The 13,753-nt window shown below is 41.0% G+C and overlaps 1 protein-coding gene across 8 annotated transcripts in view; it reads right to left on the bottom strand.

Annotated features, from left to right (window-relative positions):
* CHD7 (chromodomain helicase DNA binding protein 7) overlaps positions 1 to 13,753 on the bottom strand; it is a 133,098-nt gene that overhangs the window by 50,837 nt on the left and 68,508 nt on the right. For all 8 annotated transcript variants that reach the window (XM_050971144.1, XM_050971143.1, XM_050971148.1 and 5 more), the window contains one exon: positions 8,323 to 8,744. In XM_050971144.1, the coding sequence (XP_050827101.1) occupies positions 8,323 to 8,744 (422 nt within the window). The remainder of the gene's footprint in view (positions 1 to 8,322; positions 8,745 to 13,753) is intronic.

Genomic DNA, 13,753 nt, shown 5'->3' with positions numbered 1-13,753 from the left:
TGAGGTGATCTGCAGCATGGCAGGGGGGAAATTTTTAAATGGCAACAAAAATCGATGGTAGAAGGTAGTATTTTAAAGCACATCTAGCCTTTGAGTCTGAGACAGATTTTAACTAGATTTTTGTGGTCAGCTCCCAGCAGCCCATTCCCAATGTGAGGGGCTTGCTATGGGAAGTTGCTGAGATGGCTGACAGCTGAGCAGAGCTGTATGCTGGTACCTGACACATGGCAAGCACAGGTCACCAAGCACTATATAAGACACTTTTATGTGGCTTATACATTCTCATCACATTACTTTCATGCCTGGGAAACTGCCCAGGGTTTGTTTTTTCTTCATGATCCTCATATTTGTGTTTTCTCATTTAAACATCAGCTTTAAGTCTGTTCATTTTGATCAGCAGATTAGCCCACCAAGAGTGTATATTGGAGATGTAATTTAAAATTTTCCAATACAGTCACATGTCTCTTCAGGACTCCTACAAATCAACTACAGTGTTATTTTCTCCTTGCAGCCTATGCGTAAACTAGCGCTGATTTCCAAGTTTAAAAAATTTAAAAAAGAACTTACACATGAAAAGACTGAGTTTTGAACATGGATTGGTATTATTGCAAAATTGTCTCTACCTAGCCCTACTGAGGCCATATCTGGAGTACTGTGTCCAGTTCTGGACTCCTCAGCGAAACAAAGACAAGGAGCTAGTGAACAGGATACAGAAGAGGGGCACAGTGATGATTACTGGTCTGGAGCATCTCTCTTAAGAGGACAGACTGTGGGAGCTGGGCCGATTTAAAGAGTGAGACTAGATGATCTACAGAGGTGGCTTCCATTCCTAACAATTCTGTGATTCATTAACACATTTAAGTATCTCAATAGTAGGTATCAAGAGGATGGCGCCAGACTCTCTTCAGTGCTGCACAGTGACAGGACAAGGAGCAACGGCCAGAAACAAAAACAGAAGTTCCACCTCAACATGAGGAAGAACTTCCTTACATTGAGGGTGGCAGAGCACTGGAACAGGCTGCCCAGGGAGGCTGTGGAGTCTCCTCCTCTGAAAACATTCAAAATCCACCTGGACACCTTCCTGTGTCACCTGCTCTAGCTGACCTTTACTTGGCAGGGGTCTTGGATAAGATGATCTCCAGAGGTGCCTTCCAACCCTAACAATCCTGTGAAATTAATAGGACATGACACAGCTCAAAAAAGCCTACCTTAAACTGTGACAATTTTTAAAAAGAATTAAAAATGAAACGGGATGCAGGGGGGAAGAGCTCGACACGGCGCAAAGAGCGCGGGCACAGCGGGGGCAGAGTTTGGCACGGCGGGAGGAGCGCAGCCAGAGGGCGAGCCCCGAGAGGCGGCGGGGCCGGGCAGCGCGCGTCCCTCCCGCCCTCCCTCCCTCCGTCGCTCGGTGCCCGGCGGGCTCCCCTCCCTCCCCGCCGGCGCTTGTTTCCGCTCTGGCTGCCACCAATGGCACAAAAAGCCGCAGCTGAAGCGGGGCCCCCTTCGCCTTTTCATCCGCACGCCGAGAGCGCTGGCGTCGCCCCGGCAACCCGCGGCCACGTGACCAGCACCTGCTCCGCTGGCCGGCGGCCACCGAGCGCTGCCATCTGCTTCCCTCAATCAGCGCCCGCCCGCTCCCGGCACCTGCGCGGCCGCGGCACGGGAACCCCCGCCGCACACACACCGGCTTCCAGCAAATCACCGCCAAACCGCTTCCAAAAACACCGACTCAAAACTGAACACCAAACAGCGACAAAGCAAAACAAACACAAAACGCCGCTTTACTCGTTTCTCGAACTTGTTTAAATGGAAGGTGACGATCGCCGCCAGGTGAAGCGCGCTGACCGCCCGGCGCTTTTCCCCCCTGACCCCCGTAAATCGGAGCGGGGCGCGCAATTAAAGCTCCGCCGTGGTGCCGTGCCCCCGGTGCACGGCTGCCTGTGAATAACAGGCTTAAAGCCGGGAAGAATAGCGTGGGCTAGGCGGGATAAAACACCAGCCTGCTGAAAGGCCGGGCAGCGCTAACGAGGGCCCGCCGACCCACCGACCGCGCTGCGCTCCCGGCCGGCCGGGCTCAGACAAAGAGCCCGGCGCTGCGGGCAGGTCCGCCCCGACACGGGTTCCGATGCGGCCTCTACGAGAGCTTTCTCTGTCCGAGCCATGACTACTTCATGACCTACATCTACGCCCGAGCCGTGCGTCTCGGTGTACACAGGCACCCTCGGCAACGGAGACGCGGTCGAAGCGATTCGGACAAAGTTTCAAATCCCTTCCCTTTCCAGACCACTTATAAACACACACGTGAAAGAGCGACCAGCTTGAGGAGAACAAAGCCCTTGAGCAGCCCCACCGGGAATTTTAAGTTCTAAATTCAGCAACAGAAACTGCTCTTTTCAAATGCACAGCTACAACTTCTTTGAAGGAAAGGGAAAGAAAGGGGGAAAAAAAAAAAAGTGAAGTAGAAATAGAACAGCACCACCTCTCTAAACGCGGGGACACACTGCTTCCCAGTGCATCACACATGCAGGAGCTTCATCTGGCCAGTGAAAGCACCAGCTTCCTTGCATTGCCAGCAACTGTTCTTCCTCTTCCCACGGAGCCAGTGTGATTTGCTCCTGACAATTGAATGTACCCACTTTTGACTCAGCCTTTGCACCTTCCAGCAGATCACACTCAGCATTAGCCTGGAACAGAATTACCTTTCCACATGAAAAGCAGGCAAGTACTCAGAGACTGTTCTCAGAGACTCTACCATTAGGACTCCCTGTCAGTGCTCAACACTGGATACACATGATTAGTACTTTCCAAGTCTGGCAACAAGGAATGTAAGCTGTAACATACAAATTTAGACAACTGTCTCTCATACTTGTTTTACACATGCATGAATGCAAAATTTAGACAAGGCCCACTAGAGACAAACTAAGTGTCCAGTCACAAAACAAGAACTATAAATCTAGGACAAACTGGAGCAGTGTTTGCTACACACAAAACTTTGAAGTATTTAAAAACCATCAGTTAAACTCATCCCTCAATTCAAGTGATATTACAGATATTTCAGATTACACCTTCTACAAACTTGCTGTCCAATACCACTTTCTGGTTTCATTCTCTTACCCCCAAGGACTGCACATCATACTGACCAAAGAGGATCAGTATGAATACAACCTGCAGAAGGTCAAACATGCAGACAACATGAAGAAAAAGAGGCTGAATAGGAAAACAGTAAGTAGGACAACTAAAACGAGAGCTAGACTTAAAATTTGAGAAAGATATCTAAACTGCAACAAAGTGTATTTTATCAGCTCAGCAGCCCCCAAGAGAGCTAGATGAAACTCCAGAAACTTACAAGGGCAAACCATCTCACTCAAAAATGACCCCAAAATCATGACATGCTTTGCAGGATTAAGGGGGGAATTAGCCCATATGTTTAACCTGTGTAACTACTTCACCTGATCTGGGTAACTGATAGATCTGTTTATTAGTATAATTTCTGACAACTATCATGACTTGGATGATGTTTTTTTCTATAATTCTATTATCTAAAGGAAGTCAGATGCATTACTGATTTTTTTTTTATTTTATCATTTGGGAACATTGTAACAGATTCACTATAGGAACCTAGCTTACACAAACTTTACACATTCACTGTGGAGCATAAAAACATTGACATTTTGAGAAGGTGGGATTCTTTTTCAGAGATGTGAGACTTATACTTCACTGCCTAACCCAAGGAAAACAATTATTTTTTAAAGCTCCTAGTATAATCAAAACTTCTTTTAAAATCAATTTTTTACATATCACAAAAGTAGGAAAAACAATACACAACAAGGTTTTACCCAGCCTGAAAAGTCAGCCAAATTACTAAAAGGCTTTGATACTAGTGAAGCCTACAAGGCCTGCCCTGCAGCACAAGCAAAGGTAAATATCAGGCAGCTGGGCTGGTTCAAAAGGGAGATGAGGACAGGTGTGAACAGGAACAGCCTCAGCGGACACATGCATGGAAATCTCACACAATTTCCTGTTCTCTCCCAAAGGCAGCCCCTTCCTGCCTCGCTCAGGATGATCTGACCTTGGGAGTGGAATCTACCACCACTGCCTCGGGACCTCTCTTCCTGTCCTACAGCTCCCCAGGGTGCTGTGTCCTGCTGTCCGCAGCGCTCCCCCACGCAGCAGCCTCTTCCCACTTCCGTGGCCAGGAGCCATCCCGTTTCCGATACAACAAACAGCCAAACCATGTGCCAAAAAAGCTTTTCTCCACCTCCCTCTAAAAACTTTAATTATGCTCATGTTTAGCACTTCCCTTGTAAGCAACAACCCACTTGCCCTACACTGTTTCCCAGGCTGCTGCTCAGTGTGTGGAGAAGATGAAGCTTTCCCTGCCACAGGGAGGGGAGGAAGCAGATATGAGCAGCCCTGCAAAGCACAGCACACTGCTTTGAGGAGATGGGAAAAGGCAAGAGCTCCTGCAAATAGCTGCCATTTGGCCCTTGCAAATAGTTACTGCTCCTACCACCATAATCAGTGGCCAGTCTCTAGGGTTTCATAGGAAGCAGCAGGAGAGATATCAGCTGTGCTGCAGCGTGATCTTCTCAAACAGGTGGTCTTCATCTCCTCCAGGGACAGGCACAGGAGGAACAGATATCTGAGCCATGACTTTGCAATTCAGTAGGATTACTTGCCTTTCCCTGTCCCTCTACTTTTGGAAAAATCTGCCTTCTTTGCATGTGCCTGAAGCTGGCTTCATGAAGTTTAGAGCCCACATAATACTCAGTACCCATTCAATTTAATGAAAACACTTCACTTGTGATCCTAGTTTGCTTTCAAACTTGACTAGTTTGGTCCACAAGAGATTTGTTTTGCCAGTGTTATTTTTTTTGGCCACCACTATATTTGTCTTTCAGTATTGGTAGGATTGGGCAAATATCCATTAAAAGTTAGTAGTGCAATATTAACGTGTGATCTTTCTTTCACTATGCAGTGTAACATACTAGCAGAAAATTTGGGCATTTTCTTTCTTTTTGAGATCCCATGACACAATTCAAACCACCATTAAACTAATCAGGTTCTTCCATTTTCCAATCTGACTTGTTCCTCACATGAAGGTGCATTTCAGTGAGGCAGGCTGCTCATTTTGTTGCAAGTTGCACCAAAGATAACAGAGATGTGAAGGATAGAGTTTCTGGGGTTTTGTTTTTATTTGTTACATAAAAGGATTATACTTTAAGTTGAAATTGGAACTAAAAAAACAGGGTTATGAGCTACATTAAATTACAAAATGGTTAAGATAATTAAACATCAGATTTTTTCATCCATGTGTATGCCCTTATACAGCCTGTGCCAAACTGAACTATTAAGGACTTGTTATGCTCTATCCAAAAAACATTGCTCTTCAATAAATATCTAATTTTATTTACCTTAATTTTACATGATTGCAAAACTCTTCTATTGAAGCTGATCATCTTACTCAGGAATGAGGACCATTACTTACACACAGCATTTTTAGATTTCTAAATCACACCTATTCCTTTCAATGCTTAAAAGCAAAATACTGAGCATTTTACACAGTAGCAGTAAAGACATGCCAGACACTAACTTTATAAAAATATTTTACTTCTACATAATCATCCATAATCTGTATTACCATACATTATTCTCATTCATCTAAGCTACTGTAATATATCCTTTCCAGAGTTAGTGCTGCTGAAATACTGTGACTTACATGACTTGGACTGTTGATTTATTTAAAAAACTTGATTCAGTGATCTGTCACTGGACAGGTTCCCCAGTCTTTGATGTTGCCAAAGTAAGCAAGTTTCTTTCACTGATTTAAAATCCTTTGGCAGCATAGGATCCCCACACAGTCTCTGGGTTCTTTAAAGAAGCTTAATATTGAAGCTGACAAGACCACAAAATGAGAACAACCTTGTTTTCAGGAAAGCATTTGGTAACAAGAGACACAAGCCCATTACGGCAGAAGCAGGACTTTCTCCACACCCCCGACTAAGCACAAGGAACACCCAATACTCTTGCTGTTGCTCCAAACATGTTTCTCTCACAGGTAAAACAACAGAGCTTATTACTTACTAGAGTACAGTAAGTCACCAAGCCAGCCAATGACAAGAGTCATTGATTGCATGGGAAAGCAGATAAAGACTTGCCTACAAACACAATTAAGCAAGCAGTGTTTAGTTCCTTCACAGGAAACACTGCTCCTTTAATCTGCATTGCATGTCCCAAGATTTAGAGAAGATGTGCATAGAGGTATTAGGATTGAGTGGACAGGACGGAGCAGCTCTGAGCTCTGATGTCCAGACAATCAGGGAGTTGTTGAGGCAGACTCCTTCTAACCATGGTTTATCAAACAACGTTTCAATGTAGTCAATTGTGAAGTCCTGCCATAAACAGTTTTTACTTTTTGGCAGCAAAAATCTGGTAACATTTATGATGTAGCCTGGTCAGCCTTTAAACCTGTGAGTCTAGGGAACTGGAGTACCTGTCTTTAGAGGACAGTCTGAGGAAGTCTTGCCTGTTTCCCCTGGAGATGACTGGAAAGAAATCCTACCAATGCATGCAAGTATCTTAAGGATGGGTGTGGAAACAGTGGGGCCAGACACTGCTCAGAGGCGCTCACTGACAGGACGTGGGACAGTGGGTACAAACTGAAACACAGGAAGTTCCATTTGTCTAAAAAGAAAACCTTTACACTGAGGGTGACAGAGCACTGGAACAGGCTACCCAGGGGGGCTGTGGAGTCTCCTTCCCTGGAGATACTAAAAGCCTGGTCCTGGATGGACACCATGCAACCTGCTATAGGTGAGCCTGCTTTAGCAAGGGCATTGAATTACATGATCTCCAGGGGCCCTTTTCAACCCCAACCATTTTGTGATTCCATGAAAAGGCTATTTTAGCTGATACAGTACTTTCATTTCAAAAAGATATATTGGATGATATATAACTTAACAGATTTTCTAAGCTGTGAATTGCTGCTGTGTATGTAAACCCAGTCCTTAGTAGTCTGGTACACAGCCAAAGTAAATGCTGCAATAGGGATAGGCTGATCAACTGTAATTTACTGATCAGTTAATACAACCTGTACACATCAACACTTGATTTTACAAGCCTATGTTTATAAATTCTTCAGGAAACATCATCTCTGCTAGTACAGAAACTTTTCTATCTTGCTAAAGCATCAAATGACATCTTACTGTCCATCCTCATTTAGCTACAGAACTGTACCAAACCTAACCAATAAATAGTCAGTCTTGCAGAATATATGCAAAGCTGATTCATTAACTGCAATTTTTAAATCCTAATACAAATGGATTTTGCAAACTGATTTGGATTAACCAAGTCTGGCTGTGCTTCCATCTGGAAGTTATAAAATATAACTCTAGCCACATCTTGAAAAACAGATTCAGATGTTTGGAACAAATTCAGAACAGTTGTAAGAAATTCTAGGTACAAATGAAAAAAAATATTGAGCTTTAATGTCTTTGTGGTCTCAGTTTTCTTCCAAGTAGGCATTTATAACGACGGTGTTTAGGGACTTGAGGGACAAGGAAAGAATCTGTGTTATTACCTATGACATATTTACTCATGTGTAATGACAGTTTATGCTTTCTCGTACTACTCTGGAATGTTTTAAGCCTATCCTGATAAAGGTACACAATGCTGAATGGCAAGTTAAAAAACCCAGTTAAGAAACATGGATGAACCATCTGGTCTAACCACAAAGATTTTACGTGAAACAGGAAAATTAATATCATTCCTAAGGTGAGGACACATCAATATCCATATAAAATGCCTTTTTAACAGCAGAGCTTAGAGCCCATGAGTCGTGTTAGCACAAAACAGTGTCTGTAAGGGTTGTAGAGCATACAACAATGTGAAGTACCTAACTTCTTTGTTTAGGGAAAAACATCATCAAACCATTTTGCTCCCAGCCTTCATCTCTGAAACCCTACATTAATATTGAAGCAGTTTAATTCCTCAACACAAAAATTCCACCACACACAAAGACAGACGAGCATTAGAGGAGAAAGAGTTACTTTTAAAATCTAACACATCCAGAAACTTTTCTGCCTTCTGCAGAAAAACTAACCTTCTGCCTTTCCAGCTTGCTTAAAATAACTGAGAAGCCATAAACAGGAAAGTCAAACAAGAGAAATGTGCCCAAGCTTCTCAAAAACATGATGTTGTAGATGGTATAAGGCAAACGACAAAACAAGATTTCCTCTCCACCCACGCTATTTAGCACAGATGCTCTAGAAATCCCACAAACACAGTTTATCTCTTACTGCATATACAAGTTTCCTGACTTACCTAGCCTTTTTGCTGGTCTTGGGTTTTGGCGTGGTATTTTTTGCTTTCTTTTCCTTTGGCTCTTTAGGGGTCTTAGGGACTTTGGGGGTCTTGGGTTCCTTCTTTTCCTTGGGTTCTTTAGGATCCTTCGGTTCTTTTTTTGCCTTGGGCTTTTTCTTTTTCTTTTTGTCTTCTTGGGAGCAATCCACTGAGTTTCTGCTTAGATTCTGGCTGTCAAGTCCCCCAGGAAAGTCTTCCTTACCAAAACCTTTACTGGGACCTTCAGCAGCAATGTGATTGTTTTTCTTTTTCTTTTTCTTTTGCTGTGGCTGCGGCTCAATTGATGGCAGATAATCATCGCTTTTCACTAGCTGGGTATTCGGTCCACTAACCTGAGTCATATCCGGCACTGGTTTCTCTAAAAAGGGTTCCGACGGAGAATGCTGAGAGAGATAAATAGAAATAAAAATTTGAGATCTGCAACTTTGATTTCTAAAACTTTGCTCTTTTGGAGCATGAGGTAACAGAGGGAGAAAATATTAAGCACAAGATTAACCTATTAACAAGAGTCAGCATATCTGAAACACTGTGCAGTAAAGAACAATTCTTTTTGCTGTCAGAACAGTAGCAAAATAACCAGAGATTCTTCACATATCAAGGGTAAAATTATTCTAAAGCTTGTATAAAGTGGAAATAAAGAAAATATTTAGTCTTTAACATGTGAATGCAAAATTAAAGCAATTGTTGTTCCAGATATTTCAAAATAGTTGTTAGTAGAATTATTAACTTATTAAAAATTATTAAGCTGCACTGGAATTTTGTTCTTTGGGGAGAAAATTGTTAAACTTTGTTTCTAGACATTTGAAGGAGAATAAAAGTGTATTCACAGGCTATATTGAAAAAAAAAATAATTAAGGCAATTTACATTGGTTTATCTGTGACAGGAGGTATTTTGTTCAACAAGTGAAGGATTAAGCCACTTGAAAATGTAATACAAGGTTACATTTTATATCCAAGATCCACTGCTTCCAGCTTGTACTCAAAACAGATTTGTTCCTGCTCCAAACTGGACAGAGAACTACAGTAAGTGCATATCAGGTTTATACCAAACTTACAAACTACAGGAAAACCTATGTATAATTACACAAATGTTAAATACCTAAACTAAAATATATTGGATATATTGACAACTATTTTCACTTCAACGGTTCTGTTCTATACAAAGATCCATGAGTCTGCAGTCGAAAGATATCTAAGCTCCACCATGACTCTGCAGCCTATCAAAGCTCTAACCTGCTTCTCTCTGCCTGACCATGGTTATAAATGCAGGACAACAGTGCTTTTCTAGAAGAAAAGTAATAGCATGACACTGTACTGATGCCTTTCTCGCACCTACATATATGGTCAGATCATTTTACCCACCCTCTTTCTCTCTCTGTTTCTCCTACTTTTCTGTTCCCTAAAAATTAAGTCAGGATGACTCTAGGTGGACTAATCATAGTATAAAAGGACAGCCATTTGAGATATTTGATCTGCTGAACTGTGGAGAAGAAAAGTTAATAACAAATAAGAATTTTACTTCTACGAAAAGCAGTGCCAGTGTAACTACAATGTTCTTTGCATTTCCTTTTTCCACTTTTTTTCCCAATGGCACTTACCGAAAAGTGGCAAGCGTGCAAATAAATGACTACAAAAGGAATTCCCAAGCATGAGGAGAACTGATGGGCATATACTCATAATCAACTTCAGCTATCTATAAAAGTGCACTTAAGATAAGATTTAGGAAACAAAATTCTTGACTATATTACATGAGAAAGAGAATGCATATATATATTTCCAAATATATTAATACAATTTTCTGAATGTAAACAAACTGAACCAGTGCAGTCCCAACTACTTCTGCCATTTCTTCACAGTAACATAAACCCACTGTGCACGAGCACAGTCAAATACTCAGAAGCAAAAGGAGCAAGGTTGTCAGGAAGGTAAGACAGGATTTTTTTCTGCTGTCTGAGAGGTCTGAATGGTACATGTTACACACTACAGTTCTTCATGGAAGAGACAGAACAAGAGGGAAGGCCTGAGTGACAGACTGATGGTCTGTGTCTCTTGGCTTAACCGAGGACTTCCAAGGGTGACTTCTGCATGTTTCTGTCCTCCACATGTTTATTAAGATCCTTTTTCGAGCAAAAGGGCCTAAGTTGCAATGGAAATCCAGGTCTAATGAAAACCCCATGCACTCATTGCATTAGCACTGCATCTGTCAGCCCCACTTCAAGACCACCTCATGCTATAGGCATCATGAAGTATCAATCAAGACCTGTTCCAGAAACCTCTAGTCACCACTGGCATGTACAGCTCTGTGCTGGGAAGTTCCCAAAAACTGGGTATCTGTATAGAAAACACTACCCCACAAAGCCAGTGGTAACAATGAGTTCTGCAGTCCAATTACTCATTACATGAAATGGAAACCTTTTAAAATGTTCTGATTGGTTGTGAATTTGGTTGACTGAATTAAGTGTCTCAGATTTGTTGTATGACACAGAATAAAACTGTCTTCTCTGTACCTCAGACTGTTATGTGCTTGCACCAGCCATAATTTTTAGGTAGGAAAATACAGGAATATAACTGAGATCATCTGTAAATACTTCTCATCCCTGAGTTTTCAGAGCAGTACTTTTAACCTCTGTTTTTGAAAGACAGTCAATATATTTCTGCATTACCTGCTATTTTGTATCTCATGCACCCTACATTTTGCAGAAATTCCAAGTGCAAGCTTCACCAATTTTTTCACTGATCTGTCCCCTACCATACTCAATCCTGTTTTAAAATACTACTCACCTGCTATATATAACATACAAGAACTCCAGGGTTTTCTTTCCATTATTTGTAAATTTTGTATTGAGCAAGTACCTTGAATTTGGCAGTACTTTATTAGTTCACCATATTAAGAGAGACTTTTACAATTACCTAGAAGCTCATGTATAAGGCACAACTTTCTAGAACAGGTCAGAATCAGTAGTTTTATTTTTCTTCCTCTTATGCATACAAAACACCCAAGCCAACAAATATTAAAAACCACAAGAATTCCATTAATGCCATGTACATTTAGTTTTACAAAATTTTCAACACTGCAACTTCATTAGTGGTATGACTATCACTGAATCAATATTATATTTTATAAATGCTTCGGTATTCAAAAAAAATGAATCCTTGCTGTCTTTGTAAGACTTGTGGGTTGTTTTTGTTCAAGTCTGAACAACAACTTTCAGCACAGTCACAAGCAAATCTTTCCAATCTCCACGACAGCAGTGTCAGCTCTTCATGACTTGACATTTCCAGTTTTAATGAAAGGTCTGGCCAGAATGCAAGGCCCTGAGAATAGCATCAATTGCTGCCACACTGTAGTACCCTGTGAAATTTCAGATTCTTACTTTTCAGAAACCTTATCCACAAGAGTCATCCTCAGGCTCTAGAACAACTATACATTAGACTAAAACATTATGCCTGAAACAAATACTAAAAAAACCCCAAACTTACTGCCTTTTATTTAAAGGATCAAGTTATATGCATTACCAAACATAATAATATGATGGTTTTGGTTCATATAATTCAGAATCCCTGGAACTACAGCTACATTGCTGGAATTGCAGCTACAAAAAGACAATTCTGCCCTAATTAGGCTTTGTAGGCTGTATTTGCTATTACTTGAAAATATATTACTTTTGCCACGTGCCACTCCCCTTGCAGTTTGGCAGGTTTTGTAATCCACTTACACATGATTTCCTAAATTATAGCACTTTCAAAGAAAGAGCTGTGAATACTTTTATTTTTCTAGGAAGTCTGTGGCTGTACGTCTGCAATATGCTAAAACCGTTTATCCCTAACTGACAACCCCACATTGCTCCCTAGTGTGAAGCTGTGTAGAAGCAGCACAAATCTACTGAGAAGAGACTGGAAGCAGCTTGAAAGATGCATTTTCTTACCCCAAACCAGTTGTCTGCTCTTTCTTAAGTAGGGGGAAAAGGACGAACAACAGGCTTTCACTATAAATATTAGATTAAGCCTACCACAGGGAATTATTTCAAATAGTTCTACTTCTTTAAATCTAGAAAGGATTAGCTCTAGTTACAGGGTCACAATTTCTAATGAAAGAACCCCATTTTCCATTTATAGAATTTTTAAAAATATGTATATTACAAATTTTTTATCAAAAGATGGAAAAAAATTATCCGCATACTTCACAGAAATTGCTTCTCCTGCTGCTTTTAGTAGTAACAAAGCCATAATTTAGTATGTTAGTACAGAATTTAATCTTCCATGGGAAAGAAAACAGTGGAGATTAAACACAAATAGCTATTCATCCTATTTGATATTGCGGCAGAATTATTTTTGGTATTAGTTGAAATAAGGTGAAAAAGGTGCTCAAAAATATTGGTGTGTTTACTAGACCCACATCTCTTTAAATCTTTTAGAGAAAAGCTGTTTTTGTAAACATTTAACAAAGAACAGATGGCCTGTTTTAATCATGTGAAAAAACCTGGAGCTCACATTAATACTCCTACCAGCGACTACTGGGGCTAGTCACCTCCCTAACCAGCAGCATGGCACAGCCTTCAGTAATTCCATTTAATTTTACAATGGACATTTTCTCATCAGTTCCCACTGCTCAACAGTTAATCAATGCTATTAACATGCAATATCACAATGCAGGACACTCCTAAAGATTGCAGCTTATTAGAGAAAATCAGAGATTCTTCAAGAACTCTGAAGCTTTAAAACAATTTGTGGCACAACAGGCTATACAGCATTGTCAGTAAGAGCCAACAACACCCAAGGAAATTAAAAATGAAAACACTATTAGAGAAACAGAATTGTCTGATTCTAAACTGCAAAATTTCTGAAATTCAAACCTATTTTTGAGCTTCCAAACAGGTATCACCAAGACTTGAAAAATTAAAATTAATTTGCCTGTGTTTCATAGCTGCTTACATTTTTAGAGTGTAAGCTCATTTTCCCCAGCCCAAAGCACAGAGAGCTGTCTCAAACCAGGCCTGTTACATGAAGTAGCAAGATGGACAAGATGTAGGATTAATCCAATGAGGGTGAGTGGCAGGGAGGGAGGTTAAGGAGGAGAGTCTTTCTGTTGCTTGAACAAGGACTGAACCACAATCAACTGTACTGAAAGCAGCTGAGTGTTACTTCCTTAAGAGAGCAGCTACTTGAGCCAACACTGAGCTTTGCTGCTCTTGCTTCATAGTTTGTAAAGTATGTGATGTGACTCAGCTAATTTTGTGAAACTTAAACATCAGCACAAAACAACAAACAATTTTTAAAAACTCCAACTTTTTAGCAGGACTACACTTTCATTTCCCTTGTAAGTATTATTTCCAGATTCCATCATCTTTTCCATATTTAAATAAAGATCTACAACCACAACACCTCATTTAAA

This window comes from Serinus canaria, chromosome 2 (assembly GCF_022539315.1).
Source record: "Serinus canaria isolate serCan28SL12 chromosome 2, serCan2020, whole genome shotgun sequence".
Taxonomy (NCBI): domain Eukaryota; kingdom Metazoa; phylum Chordata; class Aves; order Passeriformes; family Fringillidae; genus Serinus; species Serinus canaria.
Note: the sequence above shows the minus strand (reverse complement) of the source record. Positions and strands in the feature narration are given on the sequence as shown.